Consider the following 23,427-nt stretch of genomic DNA (forward strand, 5'->3'; position numbering starts at 1 on the left):
GATTTAACTTGTCATAGCACGGTTAGGGCTCGAGCCCCGACACGGTTCATAATGTGGGTTAAACTCTTTGCAAGATGGAAGTTTTCTGTTGTGATTTGTTGTGTTTGCACCTTGTGATCAGACTTTGATTCAGCAGGTGCTGGGTCTCTGCCTCCTCCGTCCACATCTTCTGAATCCACTCTTAACGTTTATCAACATTTACTCAGAAAGGGCAGTTACTTTATTTCTGTTTGCTTAAAGGTCAGATAAGTTAATGGGCACAGTGCCAGAGCCAGTATGGCAAACATATAAGTTATCTTTTTAGAATCAAGATGGTTATTTTGTGTGTTTGTGTGCTGTAATAAAATAAGGACGGTTACATTATTATATAGCTAATTACAGTTACAATTAATCCGTTGAGGATTTGTCACTTTTTTGATTGTATGCTGTTGTAAAGTGAACATCTTAAAGCTATGTAAGGAGGATAACCTTTATTGCCAGATCCCCAGGTACAAGGTGCATGTTTGAATTCAGTGAGCAGTCTTAATACAGGTGTTGTCTTTTATGATCAGTTTGGGTAGCTACAAGATTTTCCGTTGTCTGCTTCTTGGAAAAAGAACTTAATTTATTGTATATATGACTGATTTTGACCATGAACCTATGGTCATGAGCTTTGGGTCATGACCGAAAGGCCAAGATCCTGGATACAGGCGGCCGAAATGAGCTTTCTCTGCAGGGCGGCCGGGCGCACCCTTAGAGATAGGGTGAGGAGCTCGGTCACCCGGGAGGAGCTCAGAGTAGAACCGCTGCTCCTCCACATCGAGAGGAGCCAGCTGAGGTGGCCCGGGCATCTGTTTCGGATGCCTCCTGGGCGCCTTCCTAGGGAGGTGTTCCGGGCATGTCCCACCGGGAGGAGGCCCCGGGGAAGACCCAGGACACGCTGGGGGGACTATGTCTCTCGGCTGGCCTGGGAACGCCTTGGCATTCCCCCGGAGGAGCTGGAGGAAGTGTCTGGAGAGAGGGAAGTCTGGGCATCTTTGCTTAGACTGCTGCCCCCGCGACCCGGATGGATGACTGCTTTTGCCAGGTTTTAATGTCTGGTTTTAATGATCTCTTAAGTGAAATATTAATGATGTTTTTTTTTTAAAGATTATTTTCTGTACTTTGCCTTTTATTTGAAAATTAGCCAAAAAGAAACAGGAAATGTAGGAAGAGAGCAGGAGATATGACCTAAGGTCAAAACCACAGATGTTGCAAGTACATAGTTTGTGCCTGGAGCAAAAGGAAACACCCAGCATGTCTACCGAGGTCTTGCTAAAGGACTGTTGACTGTTAAATCATCAGGGACAATGATGGAAGCAGGTAGAGGATGTTATTAATCTGTAGTCTGGCTTTTTTCTTTTTTTTTTTAAAGATTGTTGTAAATAAACCAAACTAAAGTCTGAAATAACTGATGAAAGAAAGTTAATTGGCATGAATTTGAATTATAAAGTTCTTGAATGTGAGGGTTTGTTTTTTTTTTTAATTTGTTGCTATATATCTTTGTAAATTAAGCATATTATGAGGTTTTTTTGACTTGGAAGAAGTCTCTTTACAAAAGTGTTATTATGCAGTCTTTGTATCCACTTTGGGTATTATGGGAGGTGCATGTAATACATTGTCAGTGCAGCTGACTATTTCTGTCACCCTTGTTTTCAGAAGCAGGCACATTCAATGACACCAGCTATGACAGAACACTATCTGACTGGAGTTACAGGGTTAAAAGCCTTAAAGCTGGAGTGCATGTAAGAGCTGAGTTCAGGCCATCCTTTTCAATCAGGCTTTTCTTCATTCCGACACTCACTTTTAACACGCTTGTATGCAAGTGTGAATGCATTGTTTACCCATAAATACTAATTGCTAGTAAATGTAGTATTTATTGATTAAACTCTCAAAAAGTAGGTAGTAGATTTTGAGCACAAATGTTCAGTTGTATGCTTTTGGTTTATGTCCAGAACATGTAACTGTTATTGCAGAAGTTTGCGAGACAAGGGATTTATTTTCTGCTGCTGGAGCATTGCAGGCGGTTTGTGTTGGAAAACAGTGAGTCACAGCTGCACAATGGTGACAACCAGCATCTGCCTGAGGGATCAAAGTCTTGGCAACATAAAATATTCAAGACAGGACACCCAGCCAGAGGCACATGATTGAAACTTGATGACTAAAACATGTTTACATACATGTGGTACGGTCAGATCCTCTGTCGCAACACAAATTTGCGTAGAAGTATTTGCATCTTATTTAAAAAGGCCTGTACTCTTTCTTTCTTTCAGACTATGCGTGTTTTGTCATTCCAGCTATTGAGTCCCATGGCCCCAGGAACTGTCTGATTCTGGATTTGTCAAGCAGGAAGAGTTCAGGTCACCTGGCACATTGTCTTGTGGATACCAAATACAATCAGCCACTCCCAGGTTTTAGAAACCAAGCTTTGCTTCAGAAGGCAAACTGAAAATCGATAAACTGATGTTATTTCCCCACCCTTTCAGGCCCAGTTAGGGAGAGATGAGCTGGGCTGAGGAGGACTGGACAGTGGGCCTGTCAGGACGGGTCCTGCAAAAAGTGAAGGAGCTGCAGGTCCAGCAGGACCGACTGTCCCGAGAGAACAAGCAGAAACAGCTGCAGCTGGATAACATTCATACCAGTCTTTCAAAACAAACTGTGAAGGTACAAGCAGCCGTATTCATTTAATGCTGCTTATGTAGTGCTGTTCTCAGAAAAATTAATTGTTAAACATATTGGAATATTCACAAATGTTACTAAGAAAAACTGAGGTGACAACAAGAGTGTGAAGGTCTTTGGACAAGAATGGGGAAGTCTGATTTATAGAGAAAGACCCATTTTTGTCATTATACTTCAGAGTTGACTGTTGAACTTTAGTTAGGCAAAACATAGTGTATAGATGTGAAACATATTTCTCATTTCAGTCTTGTCACTGGGGGCAACAGTGGTGCGGTGGGTAGAGCAGCCATCTCCCAACCAGAAGGTTGAAGGTTTGAGTCTCGGTGCCTGCAGTCCACATGTCGAAGTGTCCTTGGACAAGACACTGAACCCCCAAGTTGTCCGTGATGGCGGCGTGTATGCACGCAGCGGCCTGGGGCCCTCGGCTCCAAAACAAAACTTTGTTGTACATGTTACAATAAAACAAAGCTTCTTATTCCTTTAAAAATGTTCTTGTGAAGCTAGGTAAAGATGAAGTCTGTGTACCTGTTGAAAGGTTATATTGCATAGTACTGGAGTATAGTGTGCCCTGAGACCCACATCCAGTCAGAAAGCATTATGAGTGGATTATATTTTCAATACAACACTATCATTGTGTTTGGCATTACCTATGGTTAGTTTCTTTTTCTTCATTTTATAGCTCTTCAGTAAAAATTGGCAACAACCACATGAGAATTCAGCATTCATAATCTTCATAGCGATGCTGTTAATAAAGCCACATTTTTGTAAATAATATTGATCTGTAAATATTATCATAGTCATCTTAAGCAGAATTGGTTATTTTCAGTTCAGTTCAGTTCAAATATGTAGCTTTCCTACTCCCTTTTCTCTTCCCCTCTCCTTTCTAGTATGACGAGGTGCGTGGTCAGCTCCAGTCCGTGCAGAGGGAGCTCCAGAGTGCTCGAGGGGAGGCCAAGGTGGCAGTGAGCAGCAGTGAGCGCCTGACTCAGGAGCTACAGACTAAGCAGGCCCAAGTATGCTCTTTGGAGGGCCAACTAGATTCTGCTCGTACCATCAACAACAAGCTCACCCAGGAAATCAAAAGGTTAGCACCAGTGGAAATTAAATGGGAAATTTAGCCTCTGTCAGTTCTGTTCTTAATGTGCATGTTGGCTTTTTAATGTCTTCTCATTAAGGACAGCAGAGTTTTGTACTTTGATAGAAAACTAGCTGATATTAAAATTAGAATTATTAGCAAAACTCAAACTTTTTAATCAAATACATAATTTATTATTGGATATTTGTAGAAGATAATACTGAAATAATTGATTCTTAAAGGTTTGTGCAGCATAAAAAAATCAGGATAATTAAGTTTGTCATATTTTACATGTGGAAAGCTGTGAAAGAGGAACATTTATCTCAGTTATTGATGTGACCCAGTAAATAAATGGCCTGTTGTACTTTATGTTGTCTTTCCTGTTACTTTTACTACCTATGGGTTTTACTGGATTCTCAGATGACTTAAAACTATAATCATTCTCAGTGGTGTCATATTAAAATACTAATCACTATTGGACCTTTTTGTTTCTTTTTGATCGTTAACTGTTTCCCTGCCCACATCGAACAGTTTTTCCTCTATCTCTGACAGGCTGGAGGCAGAGCTGGAGAAGTTGTAGAACAGCAGCAGGTCGGCAGATACCAATATGTTCTCTACACCTTGCTGGAATGCAACCTCGCCCTTGGAACACAGCGGTACAGTCCTGTAACTTTATTGCTGTTTTCACATATAAACTCTGGACAGTGTCCAGGCCTGATTCCTTGGACATTGTCCAGAGTTCAAATGAGTTCAGAGTTGCCCTTTCACTCATGTAGTACACAAAAAGTTCAGGTCAGCTGACTCGGACATTTGCATTCTCACATACAGTAGAGCTCCTCCAGGTAATGTCTAGAACAGGGTTCCAGTGCATGGGGGCTTATGACTCCTGTCTTTATCACTGATGGTTTTGTTTCTATCTTGTCATTAATGTACTGTATAATTTGGAAAATTAAACAGCAAACCACAAGAACCCCAAGTGAGCAGATAGGTTTTAAATAAACTCCCATAGCCCCTTAACCTTTCCCAACCACCCACTGTCTGGGGACTGCTGTATCTCTTTTTGCTGTCTTGTCACTAAACCACTTGGGTTTCCACTGCTGTTGCTTCTGTTCAGCTTTGTTGGTTGGATTTAGGTCGTAGGTCCACTTCATATGCTGCATTTTTGCCCTGCAGGGAGCAGAAATGAGGAGAGGCCGGGGCAGTGGGATGAAGGACAGAGCCGGACACTTCACATAAGAGTAAGTACCAGCATGTGCTTATGCTGAGGTAGGCTAGTGCAAGGCCAGTATGGTTTTTAGCTTAAAGCTGTAGTTCTATAGTTGTCAGAATTGCTCATGTCGCATTAGTTACACAGAACTTTTTTATTTTTTTATTCTTTCTTTCACTAATTAAAACAGTGCTGTTGTCAGTCCTCTGTGTTTAACACCAAGCTACACTTTGTTTTGTCAGATAGGTCAAAGGATAAAGATGATATTATTCTAGGTTTTTCTTATTGTCAACAAATCCCATGAAAATATCTAAACCAACACTGTATTTGTCTGCCTCGTAATCCTTTCTGACTTTCCGGGTCATCAGCTCTCCGATGTAAGATGTAAATTTAAATCTTTAAAAATGGGTAACAAGTGTATGCTTTCATTCTTAAAAAAAAAAGGCTGATCAGTATTTTTGGCACACTGTTGAATGTTTTGAATAGTAGGACTGAATGTCTGGATGGACTCAAAAAAAAGCTACAGCTCCTGTGCCAGTTGTAATGTCATACAGAGAACAATGTGGCCCATTGACGGATTTTAATAGTTGGTAGAAGCAGCAAATTATTCCTTGTATTGGTCTGTTCAGGGGATTTGCTAATGATAAGAGCTTAATTTATTATTTTAAGACAAGTTCTTTTTTACTTGTGCATTGCTAAACTCCATCATAATGCTTTTGTTTCCAGTTAAAAAGTAAGAGACAGGAAAAACAGGAATTGCACTTCGAACATGATCTGTGACTTTTTTCTCAACTTTCACACTCTTTTTCTTATGTTCTGAAAGTGTTTGTCCGTAATCACAGATGTGCAAACCATTTCTACTCTTGAAGTATCATCAGTACAACAATGAATCATTATTCAATAATGTTTGTACAATCTGCTAAATGTTCTTTTTACAGTAGTTTGACATCCCGTTCAGGCTCATGCCCTCCTTTTTATTTTTATTTAATTCTTCTCTTCTCCTTCAGCAGCGGCTCCAGTTCTCGGACACCTCCACACCTTTGTTGCCACGACAGCAACACAAGAGTATGCCCCATCGCCACCCGTCTGACCAATCGGAGTCCTTCTCCACTCCTTTAGCTGCATTTCCATGGGAACGTGATGACTCAAAGCCAGCAGCCAGGAGACAGTCTCCATCTTCTCCCCAGGCACCCTGCGCTAATGTCATCAGTCAAGTCCACTCGGAGCGGGGGGTTTGTGGGACGGAGAAGGACCATAGGATGGAGACAGACAGTGAGTTAGTGAGAGTCAAATGGTCACCTTGGTAATATGGCACGACTGAGTCATCGATTTACAGTTTGAAACTGTATACACACACAGCTCATCCTGGCAGCCTGTTTCCTAAAGCTGGATAACAGTATTACACAAGACCTGGATCCAGCATGGACTGAAGTCACCATATTAAGTGACTTATTGACACTATATTTGGTTTTTACTGTGAGACGGATTCTTGATTTCATTGTTAAACAACCTTATGTCAATAACCTTGGGGCCACAGCATCAAGTTACTTACTGTTAGTATTGATTTTTATGTAGTGTGTGAAATATTGGAAGCACTGAAATGATAAGGCTGGTGTTATTTTATATCTTTGTTATTGTCAACAAATCCCATGAAAAGAAGAAAACTAATAATGGGAGTTAGTCTGTCTCCAAAATGAAGATGCAAAATTACAAATAGATCACAAAAACTTTTAAAAAGATGCTTAGTAATTTTCCCTAAAATGACTGAGCAGTAGTTTTTAGCAAATGTTAACCAAACTGGAGCAAAACTACTAAATAAAGCTCAGTGCTCGTATTATCATCATCAACATGGGCACTGTTTCTCTCAAATTAAGTAGTAGGACCACATCATGACGGTGCAGTCAGTACTGGTTGGTAGGATTGATTCGTTAGTTTTGCTGACAATGAGAAAAATAAATAATGCGACTATTGTTAACTTTAAAATGGCTCAAATTGTCATATTAACATCAGGACTTATACACTGACAGATAATAAGCAATTTTACTTTGTCTTGAGTGTAGCTGTTGTTGTGATTTAGAGTTGAGCAATAAGGCCAAATGATGAAATGTTATCTATTTTGGTTTAGTTCTCACTTCTGATGGGACTACCTCAGCAAAATCAGCATAAGTGAAGCTGTGTGATTGTCCTGAATCTCATGTAGTGTGAGTAACCTTAACAACACTGTTACATAAGAGGCTGTGTTGAAATCACTGGCTTGAAGCTCCTCTGCCTGCTCCCAGGCCAGCTCAGTGAATATAGAGTGGCTCTTGGTGCACTTTATAATTGTAATATAACACTCCTCTTTCTCTCAGCTGCTGTTTGTTCAAAGGAAAAAGGGAACCTTTCAGTGTGAACAAATAATTGCTTCTTTCATCTGCTGGGACACAGGGATAGGCGAGATGCAGTGTGCTTTGTTTGCCGGCTCTTGGCTGTAAGAATTTCAGTCACACATATATTTTGCATGATTTTATTCGTATGTGCTTCTTAATGGGGGGTGTATATGGTAAATTTAAAACCTGTAGGTTCTTTTTAGTACAACAAATTATATGTAAAAGACGTGTATGAATATAGACAATACAAAAGATGGCAAAACAAAAAATACAGATGTTCAGTCAAATGAATTTGGTGACAATTATTAATATAGTAACTTGATTGTGTAGCAGCTTTTAAATGAAAAAGTTGAGCAGTGCTGTAAAATTAAAGGAAGAGGACAAACATACTGAACAGACAGAAAATTGATTTTAATGCTGGCTTTGGAAACCAACAGCCTGAGATCCACATGCTTGGTGAAAGTGACGACAGCTGTGTCCGTGAGCTAGTGTGTATGGATTGACCTCATTTGTAGAAACCCCAAATATGTGCTGCTCCTGTGTTGTTGACTCTTGGTTGTTAGTTGTAAGAAATGAAGGAATTCTTGCTGACAATGTCGGTGCTCATTCTGGGGAAAATAGCTAAAAATATATTTTCTAAGTATTCCCTCCTCAGTTCCCTCTCTGTCACTCTCCTCCCACTCAGCCGCCTTTGGCCTATTTAAAGTTGGAAATCCAATATTTATAATGTTTTCCTCATTGGGGGAAGATAGTGGGCAGTAATAGTTTGTAGTACATAAGATAAACCTTTTACAGACACAGGTGCCGTTCTTTAAGGGCTTAGAAAATCAGAGAATGTCTCAAGACCTATTCTTATTTTTAAACAACAACACTCCAACTCTGGATTATTACAGCACAGATTTAAAAACTGTACATGCAATATGTCCACCAGCATTGTAGCTGCTAATCATAACTGGACTTCATGTCCCTCAGGAACTGTTTTCCTGTTGTCTGTTTTCTTAGTCCACCCCTAAGTCCTCCATTGTTGGTTTCAAACTGCATTTAATTATGTTTAGTAATTATTATTAAATTATCATATTAACCAGTATGTCTGTGTATCTGGTTCGTTCACCAGTATCTTTATCAGAAATGCGGAGGTGTGTGTCTTCTTTGGAGGAAGAACTGTCTGTGAAGGCCGGGATGTTGAAGTCGCTTCAGAAAGAAATTGAACAAAGTAAGAAGGAGCTTGCTGCCAAGGAGCTGAGCCTGCAGAGAGCTCACAATGAGATCAGCCAGGGACACACACGCATGGCCCAGGAGAGGGAACGGGTAAAAACACAAACTACTATTGCTACTGATACTACTGGTGCTACTACTACCAAACACAAATGTGTTTCCTGTCATTGCTAGTATTCTGCTTTCCTGAAGTTCTGTTGTTTTTGTCACAGAATGGGTGTTGGCCTCATGTCAAAACAGTGTTGGTTGATTTGCTTGAAAATGTCAGACATGTCGGGAATATTTACTTGTTACACAGTTATTTTCATGGACATTGAGCCCTTGTTCTGTTCTGTACTATACTGTAAAACAGGTGGAGAGCCTGGGATGGACTGCCAGTTCCCCTGTTAATTGTTTAATTTGTTACTAGTAGCTGTACTGAGCTCTCATAATTTAATGCTTTCCTGATGTGAGAATGTCAAATGCAGAACCTTGAACAGCATTATAAGATTAATATGCAGCGAACAAACAAGATAAATAAAGAACAACATAACACCGTGTTAAAACTTCACAAAAGAGATGTGACTTGTATAGGCCTACAGTTAGTCATGGACATATACATTCAAAGCTCATGAAGTTATGAACACAAAAAGTAATTTTATTGCTGTTAAAGAGTGTACGCTGTGTGTGTCTGGGCATGTCAGGTATCAGGAGCTGAGCAAAAGCTGAAGCAGCTACAAGAGGAGCTTAAGTGTCAGAGGCAAAATGCTGAGAGCAGCCGACTGCAACACCAACAGCGCACTAAGGAGCTGGAGAAAGAGCATCAGAAGGTGAAAGGCAGATGGATGGATGATCAGATGAAAGACTGAGAGAACCAAAAGAAGATGCATGGAGAAACAACTTTAGGAAACAGGAGAAATTTTCAGATTTGTGTCCAGCTTGCTTTTTGTGATGTTCTCTCCTTAAAAAAATTAGTGGCACAGTAGAGCTGAAGATAGTGGCTCAGGTTTTGTTGTGTGCGTGTGTGTTGCCTTCAGGAATTGATGGAGTTTCAGAAGGAGAGGCAGTGTCTGGAGAGACAGCATCAGCAAGAGATGAACAAGCTCAACCAGGAGCTCCAGCAAGCTAGGGTGCTCCACAATGCCCTGCAGGCCCAAGCTGATAAGGTAAACGCATGCACAAGGTACACGTGTAGACACATGAACAAGGCAAACAAGCCTTTGGATGTTCATACGAATACATTTGGCAAGATAAAACCTGTAAATCAAATCTGAATCAACACCAGAAACTTAGGAATAAAATGTTCTGTTAACGTTGATTATGCTTTGCTTCATATTTCTGGTTTGTTCTTTCGGCTGTTTCCTGTTTCTCTTGTTTGTTTTCTTTGTCTCTGTCCCTTTCTCTGTTTCTCTTGGGACTTTATATTACAAGGTCAATAAACTTATCTCGGTCTTTCTCCCACACTTGATTCTTGCCCTTGTTGTTCTCTCTTGCTCTCTGTTTCACTCTCTTGCTGTATTTTCCTTTTTTTCCTCCCCTCTCCACCTGCTTTCTACACTTCGTCCTCCTATCCTCTTGGTTTCTCCCCAGTGGAAAGGTTGAGCAGCGAAGGTAATGACAGTGTGACTGCATTTGATAGTGGGGAATGCTTTGGTTATGGAAGCATGAAACAAACTCATAACTCCTAACCTGTGTGTGAGGCATAGATCTGTTAAAATGCGACAGTGTGGCCGTATGATGTGGGTGAAGATGTTTTTATATGAAGGTATGTGTTTGAGGCGGGTTGCATGAACACAGAGGGGGAGGAATGTGTGTTTGCTTGAAGATATGGTATTGAACCACCTTCTTTTTTTATTTGGATTTCTTCTATATGAAGGAATGCGCTGGTATTTATTTTTATCAGCAGAATGATAATCCAAATTTCAGTCTCAGCACAAGAGGGAGCCTCTTGACTTGTACAGAAAAACCATCCTTGACCTTAATTCCAAACACTTTTAGACATAATAGACGAATTCCTAAAAATGAGCCTTCATTTTGCCCACAGTGTCCCTTTAACCATACTGTAAACCCTTTATTCTCCACACAGATTTTATTTTGTTATATCTGATAAGGTATCTTAAGTGTAAATACACAATAGAGGCACAGTTTGTGCTGAATTAAATAACATAGAAAATCATTGACATTCAACTGCTGATAGTATGACCCAAGTGACCTATTTTATGACCAGTTTATGCACATGTAGTTTCACACGTGTAACCCCGTAGAAAATTTTATAGATTCTCTTTTAGATATTTGAACGCAGTAAATAAATAAAAGTATTGTTGAACAGCAAACCTGAAGAAACGTGCATAAATTCACTCATAAAACAGGAAAAACCAGTAAATTCCTATACAATTGTTTTCACAAAAAACTCAAAATGATCTGCTGATTTGATTGGCATGTGGGCAAAATTTATAAAGTGTTGACTTGCTGGAGGAAATACCACAAATTACTACCTAGTAATACTTAGTAATACTTCTCAATAATAATGATCTACTTCCTGAGGAAAGCATAAAGTTACAGCTTTAATTTGTTAAATGATGTCCTGGCCTTACTAAGAATTATTGGGCCAATAAATGCTCTGGAAGAAGTTGTCTAATTACCTAAAGTTTCTTTAGAAAAAAGACTCCAACCTTGAATTTGTACTGTGAGCTATATTTATATCACCATGTTCACTGTTTAATGCACACTGTACTGTTTATGTTGCTGTTTTTATTATGATGTGAAGATGGCATTAGAGACAAGAATGAATGTAAAAAGGCTGAAGACAGTAACGCAGGTAACATCCCATTTGTTGGATGAGTGAATGTAATGTGAGCTGGATCAGTAATGTTGTAGAGTACTTTACAGTCATGCTGCCTACACATCGCTAATGTGTGTAATGACATAAGATGATGTGCAGAATTTTATATGAGCACTGGTGGGAAGCTGATCAACTTGTAAAATCTTCATTAGATTCCCCAGAGAGATGAACAGTACATTACATACAGCGTATGTTCGCTGTCAATCACTAATAGCTCTTCCTCTTCCTGTTCCCCCTCTCTGTTCCTGATTCCTGTGCCTACATCAACAGCCATTCATTTTGCTGTTTCTTCTTTGTTGTATCTCATAGCTTATTTTTTCCTTAAAACCTTTCCTTCCAATCTTCGTTGATTTCATTGTCTGTTTTCTAGCAGCTAGTGAGTCCTAATATCCTCTATCAGCTGTCTCTGCAGAAGCAGGCTCTGGAAAAAGAGTTGGACACTCTGAAGGGGAAACTGAAGTGGACAGATGGACAGCTACAGGAGAGTCTGAAGAAAGAAGCACAGACACAAGCCAAACTGACGGTAACACGCACGAACAGACATGCTAGTGATGGTTCTGAGTCTATTGAGTCAGGGTCTCAATATGTAAAGTATTCATTAGCTGAGCTGCGGATATGTAATGAGTACAATAGATATTTAAACATTTCACTGTGCCATATCTTAGTCTAAGACTTGGATAATAAGTGACAATTTCTTCAATCGTTCAGCTGCATTATATGTTAATAAAGGTGTAGTATTAAAGAGAATTTCACAGGGCTAAAAAGAAGAAGAGTTGTCTGATCTTAATTTCTTATATTGCTTCCCCTGCCCAGCACTTTGGGATGGAATTAACCTTTATATTCCTTCTTATTCCTTATCTGAAAATCCTGCTGCACAAATACAAATGTTCCAGGTGAAGATATTAAAATGAAACTTGGCAGTATTACACACTTTTTTAATGTTGCCAAGCTTCAAAGTGTGATAAATGAGACTCTGGGACTGTGGATGAAACACCTCAGTACAAGATGCAGATGCTTTAACATCAATAGACAAATAGAGATCTGGTCACTCCAGTTCATCTGAACATGTACAACCTTAGTTGAGTTTAATCCCCATGTTGGAGAATTTGATTTTTCTTAATCCACCTCATCTGTATTTTTATCCTCATATAGCAAGCAGTGCGTGAGATGGAGGGTGTTGCAGTGAATCTGGAGCAGAGCAGGAAGAGAGAGCGAGCTCTGGAAGAGGAGGGGAGGAGGCTGGCAGAGGAGCGAGACGACGCCCTCCGTCTCCTCACAGAACTGCAGGGTGAGGACTGAGCTGTGGTTGGGAGAGAGGACTAATCAGTGAGATTTAATTGTCAGGGATGTATACGGATTATAATTTTACTCATGCAGTATGATATGTTATTGAACTAGACTTCTTGTAGAGAGATTTTCTCTTCTCTTTCCTCCCTCCACAGGAAGGTCAGAGGTCAGCAGTTAGTAGGGACTCAGTAACCGTTCTTAAAGGCACTACAGCAGAGCAAATACTGAGTCACACTGGGGCTGGTAATTGTGCCAGTGATTTTATGAGAAAAAGGAATTTTAGACATTCATTATTTAAGTGCTGACTGACATTCATGTGTGCTGTTTGGTACGTGCTTTGTTAATTCCCCTTTAAAGGTCCCTGTGTTGTCCCTTGCTGGTCAGTGATACACCATCCATTTTCCCGAAACAAAATACATTCCAGTAATTCATGTCATAAAAAGACAGCTACGCTGTCATTCTTTACTGCTTCCTCCATTATTTCTTATCGTGTGTGTTTTGTAATAATAAAAAAAAACATTTTATTCTGATGTTTGTATCTTTTTTTGTTTATACTCTAGAGGAAAAAGCTGCACCTCCTCTACAGCCTGTCCAGTTTTGCCCAGTTGTGCAGAGTTACACTCCTCAACCTTCTTACTCTCTTCATTCTCGACCTTCAACTCGCACCAAGACGCCCACCGCTGCCACCCGAGCTGAGTGGAAGGGGGAAGAGGATGTGAATGAGGGAAGGGTAGAGATTGCAGCATCTTACCCCGCTGACAGAGAGCCTGGAGAAGGCATAGACTCTGAACACATCACTGCCCTTATCTCCCAAGACTCTGAGTGCTTACAAAAGGGAGAACACAGAAAAAGAAGTAATGAGAAGAAGAACAAGTGTAGAAATGAGGCAACAGAGTGTGACAGCTCTGGGACAAACAAGCGACCAACATTTGATCATGTACTTTCTATTTCCTCTCACTCTGCTGCTGGTACAGTCATTAACACCTCCGTAGATGGTGATCACTGCAGTTTGATGCTGTCTGGTGAAGAGATATCTTCTCTCAAGTTAGAACAGGCCAACACTGCTGAAGACCTCAAGAGGGAGAATGCCACGCTGCGTTCAGAACTGCATGAGGTGCATGAAGAACTCCAGAAACGCCTTGAGGACCTGGAAGCCCAACGACTGGCTGAGGCAGACACCAGGACCCGGCTCAAACAGCTCAGCTGCAAACATGCCAGCCAGGCTGTGGAGAAAGAGGAGCAGGACAAGAAATTTAGGGTACAGCTGGAGAGTGAGAAGGCTGAGACAGAAAGGTTGAGGAAGGCCATGGCTGCTTTGGAGACAGAGATGAAGAGGGGGAGAGAAGAAAAAGAAAAGGAGAGAGAGGAGCAGCAGGAAGAGAAAAACAAAGCATTAGAAGACAGGGAGAGTGAAATGATAGAACTTAATATCCAGCTGAAGAGGCAGCTAGCAGAGGTAAAAGCCCAGCTGGCTTTGGAGCGAGAAGAGAGAAAGAGAGAAGAAGAGGAGAAGAACCAAATAAACACAGACATGGATATAAAGAAAGAGCTGAGCATAAAGGTGGCAGAACTTAAAGCTGAGTTGGAGGAACTGAAGCAGAGTAGAAAAGAATACTCACTAGAGAAGGTAAACCTCTCACTTGCCAACAGCCCGCTGACTTACCTAACTCTCCATGATGATGAACTCAACTCAAACTTCATCCGGTGTGACAACAAGCTCCTCCCTTTGCCAGAGCAGCAGCACCTCTTATGTCAGTGCACGAACCAACGCAACATGCTTGCATCTCAGGCAACAGCAGAGCTTATCAAGGAACAGCCAACGGTGACAGATCCTGAATGCTCACCTTTGTCAGATGAAGGTCAAACAGGTCAAATGGCCTCTCCCCTGAAGGGGCAGATTGCCCCTCAAAGCAATCTGGGAGGTTCATCCTTGTCAGACTACAGAGAGGCACTTTCTGACCCACAGAAGGGTGAGCTCGCTCCCTCAGACTTGGCAAAAGAGGTGGAGCGTCTGCAGAAGGAGAATGCAAAGGAGAAAGAACATGCTGCCCAATACCAGGTGAAACTGGGAGCACTGCAGACCCAGGTAAACAATGGTGGATTAGTACATCAAATGTTTTCAGTACAACAGTTTCTATTGAGAAGATGCAGAGGAAAATGTTTTTTATTTACTAGCAGTGAGCTCACATTATAGGCAAATATAAAATTTCCAGTGGAGATCCCTACTTCAGTGTACACACTGCACACTTGTGTTCATATGTAACTGCTTAAACTAAGCCACTTAATGATCATACTTTGGATAGAAGAATGTTATTGCTGTGTAGAATATTTAGAATATTTGCTGTGCAATATTTAGTTAATAAATATCAGATTTAAAGAAATATATCTATAGCTACAGTATTTTATGAAAAGTCCTCAGTGCTGCTATACTGTAAAGTACATCTTTTCTGTCCCTTACAAATACCAGTTTTACAGAAGGCAGTCAATTAGAAAATACAGAAGCATACAGTATTGAGGAAAAACAAACACAAAAATGTACACAGATATGTGGGTGTATGCCATCATCACTGCTGTCATTCATTGTCACCAAATCTGAGAAGGCAGTGAGAAAAAAAGCCAGAAACCAGGCGACCAAGTAGAATGATATATTGTATAATAACGGAATAAAAGATCTTATACATTCATCAATATCTACTCCAAGGAGGTAAACCTGCATCCTAATGGAGGCAAATGTAACTCTGAGCATTGGGAATCCAGTAGCTTTTACCTGAGCTGTGTAGCCTTGACTTGCCTGGCAAAGACCTTGAAGAATAAAGGAAGTATAGAACTTAAATAACACTGAAATATATAAGATTCTTTGGTCTGCTTTGTTTTGTGCTGACTGTAGTGGCTTATTACCTGTTTTTATACTCCAAGGTGTGGGGTATGCGGGACCTTGTGTCATCATGCTGGCATCTGTTACTCTGTTAAGCTGTAGGCACATTCCTGTGAACATAACTCAAGAATGATGCATAGTAGAAACATTCATGAGTTAAAATCTTTTTTTAAACTTTTGTTAGCATTCCTGATGACAAACTACTGGTATTGTTTTAGTATGTATTCCACAGTCATGGAGATCAGGATGAGCCATGCAGCAATTCACTGCCTGTGGTTCTTCAATATTCTCTGTTTTGCTTAGGCCTTAACTCTTTACTCTGTTCTCAGGTGACACGTCAGACCCAGCAACTAACAATTGCCTTTGAGAAGCAGAGCCAGCACATCTCAGGCCTTCTAGCTGAACTGCAAGAGAAGGAAAGTGCCCTCCTCAGCCAGGGAGAGGAACTGCAGTACCTTAAGCGAGAGTTGGAGGCACTCAAGACCACAAACGAGCGAGAAGAGAGGAAAAGAACAGAGGAGACGACAGTCAAAGAGGAGGAGAGTGACAAACATAAGGAAGAGACTCGAGATGATAGGTTGGAGGGGATATCAGGTCTTCAGCCAAACCAGGCAGAGGATTGTGCTGTCTCACAGACAGATTGTGACTCTAATCCACAGACTAATGCAGATCAACCAAAGTTTGTGACATCTGATGCTGAAACACCCGTTAGCATGGAGGTAGACAATGAAACAGTATTGATAGGGGAAGAGCACCTAGGCTCTGACAAGACTCGGAGTATCCATGACTCTCCTCGTGTGATGGGAGAGTCTAAGTGCAATCAAGATGGAGGAACCGCAGATGTAGTTGCAGAGCTGCTCACTCTCCAGCAGGAGAATCAGCTGCTTAAACAAAAAATAGAGGCCTTAACAGTCTCAGACTCCAGAAATCCAGCACTACAGACTGACAGTGAAATCCCAGAAGTATCAGTCAAGCAAAGCCAAAACACAGGAAATGGTCCTCTGTCTTCTTTGACAGAGCAGAGGACACCTAGTGTGCTGAATGACCTCATAACTGAGGAACAGGAGTACCTACAGCAGAATGAGGGGAGGATGGAAGATGGAGTTTTAGAAAGGGCAGATAAAAAGACAGCAAAGGCTGAAGAAGAACTGGTGGAAGTGTCTCAGCTTAGGATCAACCACCTAGAGCAACAGGTAGTGACAGTGTATTATGTCGTTGTATCACAGCAGTGGTGTGACATGTCATGCTGAAGAAGAGTGACAAAAATGTTAGTCACATAGAGATAAACATGAAGTATATAATGGAGTTTGCAATGTAGGTGTTGTTAGTCTTCACAAGGAAACTGAATTCACATCCTACTTTTACAGTTGAAGTCAGATGTTTACATACACCTTAGCCAAATATATTTAAACTTAGGTTTTCACAACTCCTGACATTTAATCCTATAAATATTCCCTGTCTTAGGACAGTTAGGATCACTATGTTAAGAAAGTGAAATGTCAGAATAATAGTACAGAAAGATTTATTTGAGCTTTTACTTCAACGCTACTTTGGTAGCGTTGCCTTTAAATTGTTTAACTTGGGTCGAACATTTCAGGATACCTTCCACAAGCTCCCTACAATAAGTTGCTGGAATTGTAGCCCACTCCTCCTGACAGAACTGGTGGAATGGAGTCAGGTTTGTAGGCCTCCTTGCTCGCACATGCTTTATCAGTTCCGCCCACAAATGTTTTATTGGATTGAGGTCAGGGCTTTGTGATGGCCACTCCAATACCTTGGCTTAGTTGTCCTTAAGCCATTTTGCCACAGCTGTGGAAGTCTGCTTGGGGTCATTGTCCATTTGGAAAACCCATTTGAGACCAAGCTTTAAATTTTTGTTTCACCAGACCAGAGGACATTTCTCTAATAATAATAATAGTAATAAGATCTTTCTCTTCATGTGCGGCTGCAAACCATAGTCGGCCTTTTTTATGTCTGTCTTGGAGCAGTGTCTTCTTCCTTGCCAAGCAGCCTTTCAGGTTATGTCGATATAGGACTTGTTTTTCTGTGCATATAGACACTTTGGTACCTGTTTTCTCCAGTGTCTTCACAAGATCCTTTGCTGTTGTTCTGGGATTGATTTGTACTCTTTGGACCAAAGTACATTCATCTCTAGGAGACAGAATGTGTCTCCTCCCTGAGCAGTATGATTGCTGCGTTGTCCCATGGTGTTTATACCACGTGGGCCACGAAAAAGTAGCCCGGCTCCAAAACAGTCCACTTGCTTGTTCATACTATCACCGGAGGCGGGCTGCTTTTCTGTCGCCCACCCTGTACTCGCGTAGTATTGTTTGTACAGATGAACATGGTACCTTCAGCTCTTTGGAAATTGCTCCCAAGGATGAACCAGACTTGTGGAGGTCCACAATTGTTTTCTGAGGTCTTGGCTGATTTCTTTTGATTTTCCCATGAAAATACATCCACAGTTCCACATCCACACACCCATTTCCTGTTAACTCGGACGATGTCATTTAGCCTATCAGAAGCTTCTAAAGCCATGACATAATTTTCTGGAATTTTCCAAGCTGTTTAAAGGCACAGTCAACAGAGTGTATGTAAACTTCTGACCCACTGGAATTGTGATATAGGGAATTATAAGTGGAAAAAAATCTATCTGTAAACAACTGTTGGAAAAGTTACTTGTGTGATGCAAGTACATGTCCTAACCGACTTGCCAAAATGAGGGTTTGTTAACATGGCATCTATGGAGTGGTTAAAAAATCAGTTTTACTGACTTCAGCCTAAGTGTATGTAAGCTTCTTACTTCAACTGTAAATCGATATATGTGAAATATACCACATCGGAAAAAAAAATATTCTACCAAATGTTCTATAAGCTATATGTATTCCAGATTCAGAATTCAAGATTATTGTGTGGCGACTGACTTGTGTTTTACTCATGTATCTTTCCTAAGTGAGTTTTATTTCAAATGTCTGTTTCATTCAGTCTATCTTGTCTTTTTCCTCCTGTCCAGGTGGCGGCACTGCAAAAGAAGGTATGGGCTCTCTCTGAGGAGACCAAGCAGCAGTCTGAGGAGCTTGGTGTGTGGAGACTGGCCTCCCAACCTGCCCCAACATTTGACCACATCCTTCCCTATACAGATAACCAGTCCAAGGCCCAGGAACAGGTCTCTGCGTTCAAACAGTTCCAGTCAAACCAACAGCACACAGGTGACATGAATCCCACCCTGGCAGGTTCTCACGGTCAGGCTCAGGCTATAACTGCCCAGGTTCATGCGTCCACATCGGGTCCACAGGAGAGCCTTGGTAATGTGACAATCGTCAGAGAGGATGAGTTATTCCTCTCCTGCTCCTCCAACAAACTGCAGGGCCACATGCTGTTCTCCAGGTATGCCAACAACTTAGAAGCTACTATTACTGTGTTAAATGCATATATGTGAGGTGATTCTGTGTATTTGTATTATTTAATGTATGTCTACATACAGTCTTCTGTTGTCTTCCTGTGCATATGCTTGGAATAAAAATAAATTAAAAAATTCTGTTTACCCTAAGGCTGCAGCACAGCTGCCTTCCTGAACCAAAGACTCTCCATCGCTCTAAAAAGATGTCTGCACTTAATGAATACAATCAGGACACTGCCAAGATTGACAAGGTGATTTTCTTTTCTTTTAATCATTACTTACATACTACCCCATATTAATTTTAGGCTCATTCGTATCAAATTTTCCTATAATATTTTAATAGAAATCCTTTAACTATATAAATGCAGTCCAATTTCATAGTTTCCCATTAGGTTTCTTGGAAAGAGCTCTGTAATTAGGTGCAAATTGTAGGGCAAATAACACTGGGTTTAAATTGGTAAGGACCTGTAAAGTAAAGCATTTCCAAGGTCACTTGTCTGTCCCTAGTACTTGTCTTCTCTAGTTAAAAACTTACTAGTTTTCAGCTTTGACTTATTTGTTCACATATTGGATTAAGGATTAGGCCTTTAATTGCTGTGTTTTGTTTCTTAACACAGGAATCTGAAAAAGAAAACCAGGACATCAGTTTTGTACAATGGTCACATGCGTGTCCATCACAGTACAAAGAGAAGAGAGACACTGAACTCATCCCATCATTAGATAAAATGGGTCAGGAATATGTTACCAAAGATCTTCATGAAGTCTCAGGACCAAATGAAACCAAAGCAACAGAATCAAATCCTCAGGCCAATCCAAACCCTTCTAGATCATCCAGTCAAATAAACACAGATTTTAGGATGGAAATGAAAAGTGCGAGCAGTCAAACAGAGGAGAGTTTTTATCTTCACAGTGTTCCAGCAGCACATGAACTCCACAGTGCATACACACAGACGGAGGAGCATGAAGAAGGTGAAGAATTAGTGGATTTCTGTCCTGCCCCACTGTCTGAGGAGGCAGAGTCAGGAGACAAAATGTTGTTTTCAGGTTCCTTCCCTATCCCAGCCGACCCAGCCCGTCTGGCTGAAAGAATACGCCGTAACAGGACGCAGCTGTCAGCTGCCTTTGATGACACAGAGTATGAACCCTATGGGCTGCCGGAAGTTGTCATGAAAGGTAACTTCATTAGCTTGAACACTGACTTTCTAAAACGTCAGGCTTGAGTAATTTTAGGTTTGTGTACAATTGCATAAATGCACAATCAATACAAAGTCACATTGGTGATTGTTTGATTCTCACATTTTCTGTACAAAGAAGCATCAGACTTGCAGACTAGGTCCTCTGTTGGCTAAATGTGCTTAAGGGAAAATTAAAAAAAAATGTGTATCTTATTCTTTACAAAGTATCCTCAAACAACTTGGGACATGTTTGAAGGTACATATTTTATGCCTCCATGCCGGTGACATATGAGTGTGAACAGACGTGTGTAAACTGCAACTTGTATGGTCTGGGGAAGCTTGCAACCGTGAGGTGGTAATTCTAGTTCACTTTTGATTAGACCTAGACTTGTAGTTTCCCTCTCCTTCCAGACTTGGTGCTAGGATGTTCAACAAAAACAAGTGTTGAATTATAATTTGGTTGTGTATCAGTAATGTAGTTCATGAAAGTGGTGTTTGAAATTGAGAATCCTGGTCATGCCTTTCAGACCTGCACTGCTTCTTCTCTTCATTTCTTTATATTTTTGTGCTTTCATTTTCTGTCCTTCAACTACTGTCCTCTGATCCTTTTACTTATTCCGGTCTCCACATCTTCCCATCCTGCAGGTTTTGCCGATATCCCCAGTGGTCCTTCATGTCCCTACATTGTAAGAAGAGGGTTGTTAGGGACAACTATTGTACCTGTCCCTCAGAAAGACCAAGGACAGGAGGAGGAGACTGATTAAAATGCAGCTACAGGTAACCTCCAGAGACCAAACACTGAGAAAAGTGCCCAAGATTTGATGTCCCAAGAACAATATATTCAAAAAGTGTATTGGTGATATGTTAACTTGACATACATTTTCTGAATATAGGGTTTTATGCTTCAATATGACATCACCAGGTTGTATAAAGAGTCTGAGATATTGAAACGTATTAACACACACAATAACACAATGAGCCTAGCAGTAATTGGACTAATTTAATTTAGACAACCCAATTGTTTTTTGAGGCAAATCATGTAGTTTACCTATTAAATAAAAAAGGACGGTTCCTTTTGCAGTTTCTCTCGGCCAGTTTGTGGCACAGTCACAGGCTCATTCCTTCCCATGTAAATCTTCAAAGATTCATTTAAAAAAAAGCTAAATTTCCTCAAACAGCGGGGCAGTACAGTTTTTAGCAAAGTTACTCAAATAGGAGTAGTAGGAGAGCAGTCAAGGTGGAACTCTTCTCGGCGCCAGATTTGGAGCAGTAGTGAATGACAGCATGATGGTCAGTCTGGGATTGACTCAAACCACAGTACTGATTGGAGCTGAAACTAAGCAAATTAATCACTTTATGAAATAATCAGCTGTTTTGAGAGTTGAATAATTGTCATTTTTAAGGCAGCGAAACAATGCAGATCACTGACTGGTTGTAGCTTCTCCAGTTTTTTTAATTCATTTATTTATTTTTTACCATTTCTGACATTTAGACAAAATAACTGAGCAAACAGTTGGCATATTAACTGGTAATGAAAACTGCTGTATCCTTTGCATAGGATTTGTGGACAATAAGAAAAATGTAAAATATCGCTAGATTGATCCTCCAGAAAAAACATTTTTATATAAAGTTATTATTTTTGGAAGAGTTTTATATTTCCTTTGGTTAAGCTTTTGATGGTCTTACATTTGCATGTTTTGCATGCTGGTTGTCTACAGATTTGGTGGAAGGAAGGAACTGAGCACTGTGGCCTGATAGTGAACCTCAGTGATGGACGACAGCAGCTCTACAGGGGAACGCCACTACTGGGCCAGTGCTGGCAGAATAAATGTCTCCACTGTGGATCTAAAATGTCTTAATGGTCACTAGTTTATCCTGTAATTGCTGTGTGGAGAGTTTGCTGTGTATCACAATACAGTGACTTTACACCCACCTATTTATATATTTAGGTGCAGAGGTGGTGATTTGGTGATGTTTGTTGGTACTTCTTGAAGTTAAAAACCACTTTTCCAAAGGGACTGTCTAGCTTTTAGTAACTCAGAGTTAAGTTATAGGTCTAGCTTTAGTCTACTTGAATGAAATGGTGCCTAGGTGACAGTTTTTTAAACAGATGCTTGTCAAGATAAGTTTGACTTGTTTTCCAAAAGGATGAAGCCAACAGAAGCCTGTTGTGAAAATGTGGTGCATACATTTTTCTGTTTAGGTCTCGTGGTGGCTTATATATGGACTCTTGAATATGTTTTAGTAGAGGACAGGTGTTTACAGAAATTGTGTGAAAGCATAGTGCATGTGTGGGACTCATTAAATGTTACCATTTGTGTGTGGGAGAGAGAGAGAGGGGGCAAGCATGTTGATGACTCAGTCTAACTTGGGTCGGTTTCCGCTCCATGTATGGTGATGCACAGTGCACTCCCTCTGTCCTACTGCTTTGCTCCTCTGTCTTAATGAGCAGCCAGTAGCTCCTCGATTAACGTCACAAAACCCAAATGTGTATTTACTCTATTTAATTACAGATGTATTTAGCCTGTTTCTTTGACTTGATTAGATATAATTTATTTGATTGTTACTGTGCCATAGACAACAGTAGCCCATGTGTGTGCACACTGTAGAGGTTGGTTTTTATTGTGCCCTATAACAGTGGGTCTCACCACTTTGGTCACTTACAAAGTTCAACTGGTCATCAAAAAAAAAAAAAAAAGGTTTGTACTTTTTAAGTTCTGGTCGGCTCTGACGGTGTTACTGGTCATTGTAATTGCAGCCATTTTTAAAGCCTTGTGTGACCAGACACGTCTAGTGAGTGTCTCTCTATGTTTCTCTAGACAGTGAACATACTGAGCTGCAGTGGACAAATAGGAACAAAAATAGGTCATTTAATACTCACATGACTGTAACATTGGACTTAGACTGCTGAAGATTCACAGTAGCTTCAGTGGGTTAAGTTTGCCCCCCATTAGTTAGACTGAAACTGCTTTAAGAAAGGTTGTCTTTGCAGCCTGTATGAACAGGTGGAAAAGATTAAAGCGAGCATTAATTCTTTCAATGTACATGTCAGCATTGTAACTAGTGTTTGAAGGAGCACTGGAGAAGATATGAACCTGTCCTTTTAAAGCCTTGTTGTGATTTTGTTTTGTTTCTTTAGATTGACATTTTATTTAGATGTAGAGTCGTTCTGTCCCGGCTTTGTCCTGTTGACTCAGTCATAACAGTGGACTGTTACTGCCATGTTGGCACCAACACACACACACTCCCCCTCCCTTTCAGTTTCCTCATATCTCTGAGATCTGTAGTCTATTGGCAGTGAGGTGG

General features: G+C 40.6%; 2 protein-coding genes across 9 annotated transcripts in view; one reads left to right on the plus strand and one right to left on the minus strand.

The window, feature by feature from the left end:
- LOC109957701 (protein RD3) overlaps positions 1-697 on the minus strand; it is a 5,748-nt gene extending 5,051 nt beyond the window's left edge. The window contains exon 1 of the mRNA XM_020595818.1: positions 111-697. The gene's annotated coding sequence lies outside the window, so the exon portion shown is untranslated. The remainder of the gene's footprint in view (positions 1-110) is intronic.
- Positions 1-23,165, plus strand: part of LOC109957660 (centromere protein F) — a 23,548-nt gene extending 383 nt beyond the window's left edge. The window contains exons 1-20 of one of the 8 annotated variants that reach the window (XM_020595738.1): positions 1,522-1,763; positions 1,995-2,203; positions 2,292-2,378; positions 2,505-2,682; positions 3,585-3,781; positions 4,325-4,428; positions 4,946-5,010; positions 5,987-6,251; positions 8,463-8,656; positions 9,247-9,372; positions 9,580-9,708; positions 11,785-11,907; positions 12,537-12,672; positions 13,232-14,757; positions 15,876-16,739; positions 18,560-18,933; positions 19,098-19,197; positions 19,564-20,119; positions 20,767-20,898; positions 21,840-23,165. In XM_020595738.1, coding sequence (XP_020451394.1) covers positions 4,380-4,428; positions 4,946-5,010; positions 5,987-6,251; positions 8,463-8,656; positions 9,247-9,372; positions 9,580-9,708; positions 11,785-11,907; positions 12,537-12,672; positions 13,232-14,757; positions 15,876-16,739; positions 18,560-18,933; positions 19,098-19,197; positions 19,564-20,119; positions 20,767-20,885 — 4,626 coding nt within the window. In that variant the 5' untranslated portion in view covers positions 1,522-1,763; positions 1,995-2,203; positions 2,292-2,378; ... (1 more) ...; positions 3,585-3,781; positions 4,325-4,379 and the 3' untranslated portion in view covers positions 20,886-20,898; positions 21,840-23,165. Of the gene's footprint in view, positions 1-1,521; positions 1,764-1,994; positions 2,204-2,291; positions 2,430-2,504; positions 2,683-3,584; positions 3,782-4,324; positions 4,429-4,945; positions 5,011-5,986; positions 6,252-8,462; positions 8,657-9,246; positions 9,373-9,579; positions 9,709-11,784; positions 11,908-12,536; positions 12,673-13,231; positions 14,758-15,875; positions 16,740-18,559; positions 18,934-19,097; positions 19,198-19,563; positions 20,120-20,766; positions 20,899-21,839 lie in introns of those variants that run through there. The other 7 variants (XM_020595756.1, XM_020595747.1, XM_020595728.1 and 4 more) reach the window with 7 other exon arrangements.
- The last annotated feature ends 262 nt before the right edge of the window (positions 23,166-23,427 follow it).

The sequence above is a fragment of the Monopterus albus genome, unplaced genomic scaffold, assembly GCF_001952655.1.
Source record: "Monopterus albus unplaced genomic scaffold, M_albus_1.0 scaffold2.1, whole genome shotgun sequence".
Classification (NCBI taxonomy): domain Eukaryota; kingdom Metazoa; phylum Chordata; class Actinopteri; order Synbranchiformes; family Synbranchidae; genus Monopterus; species Monopterus albus.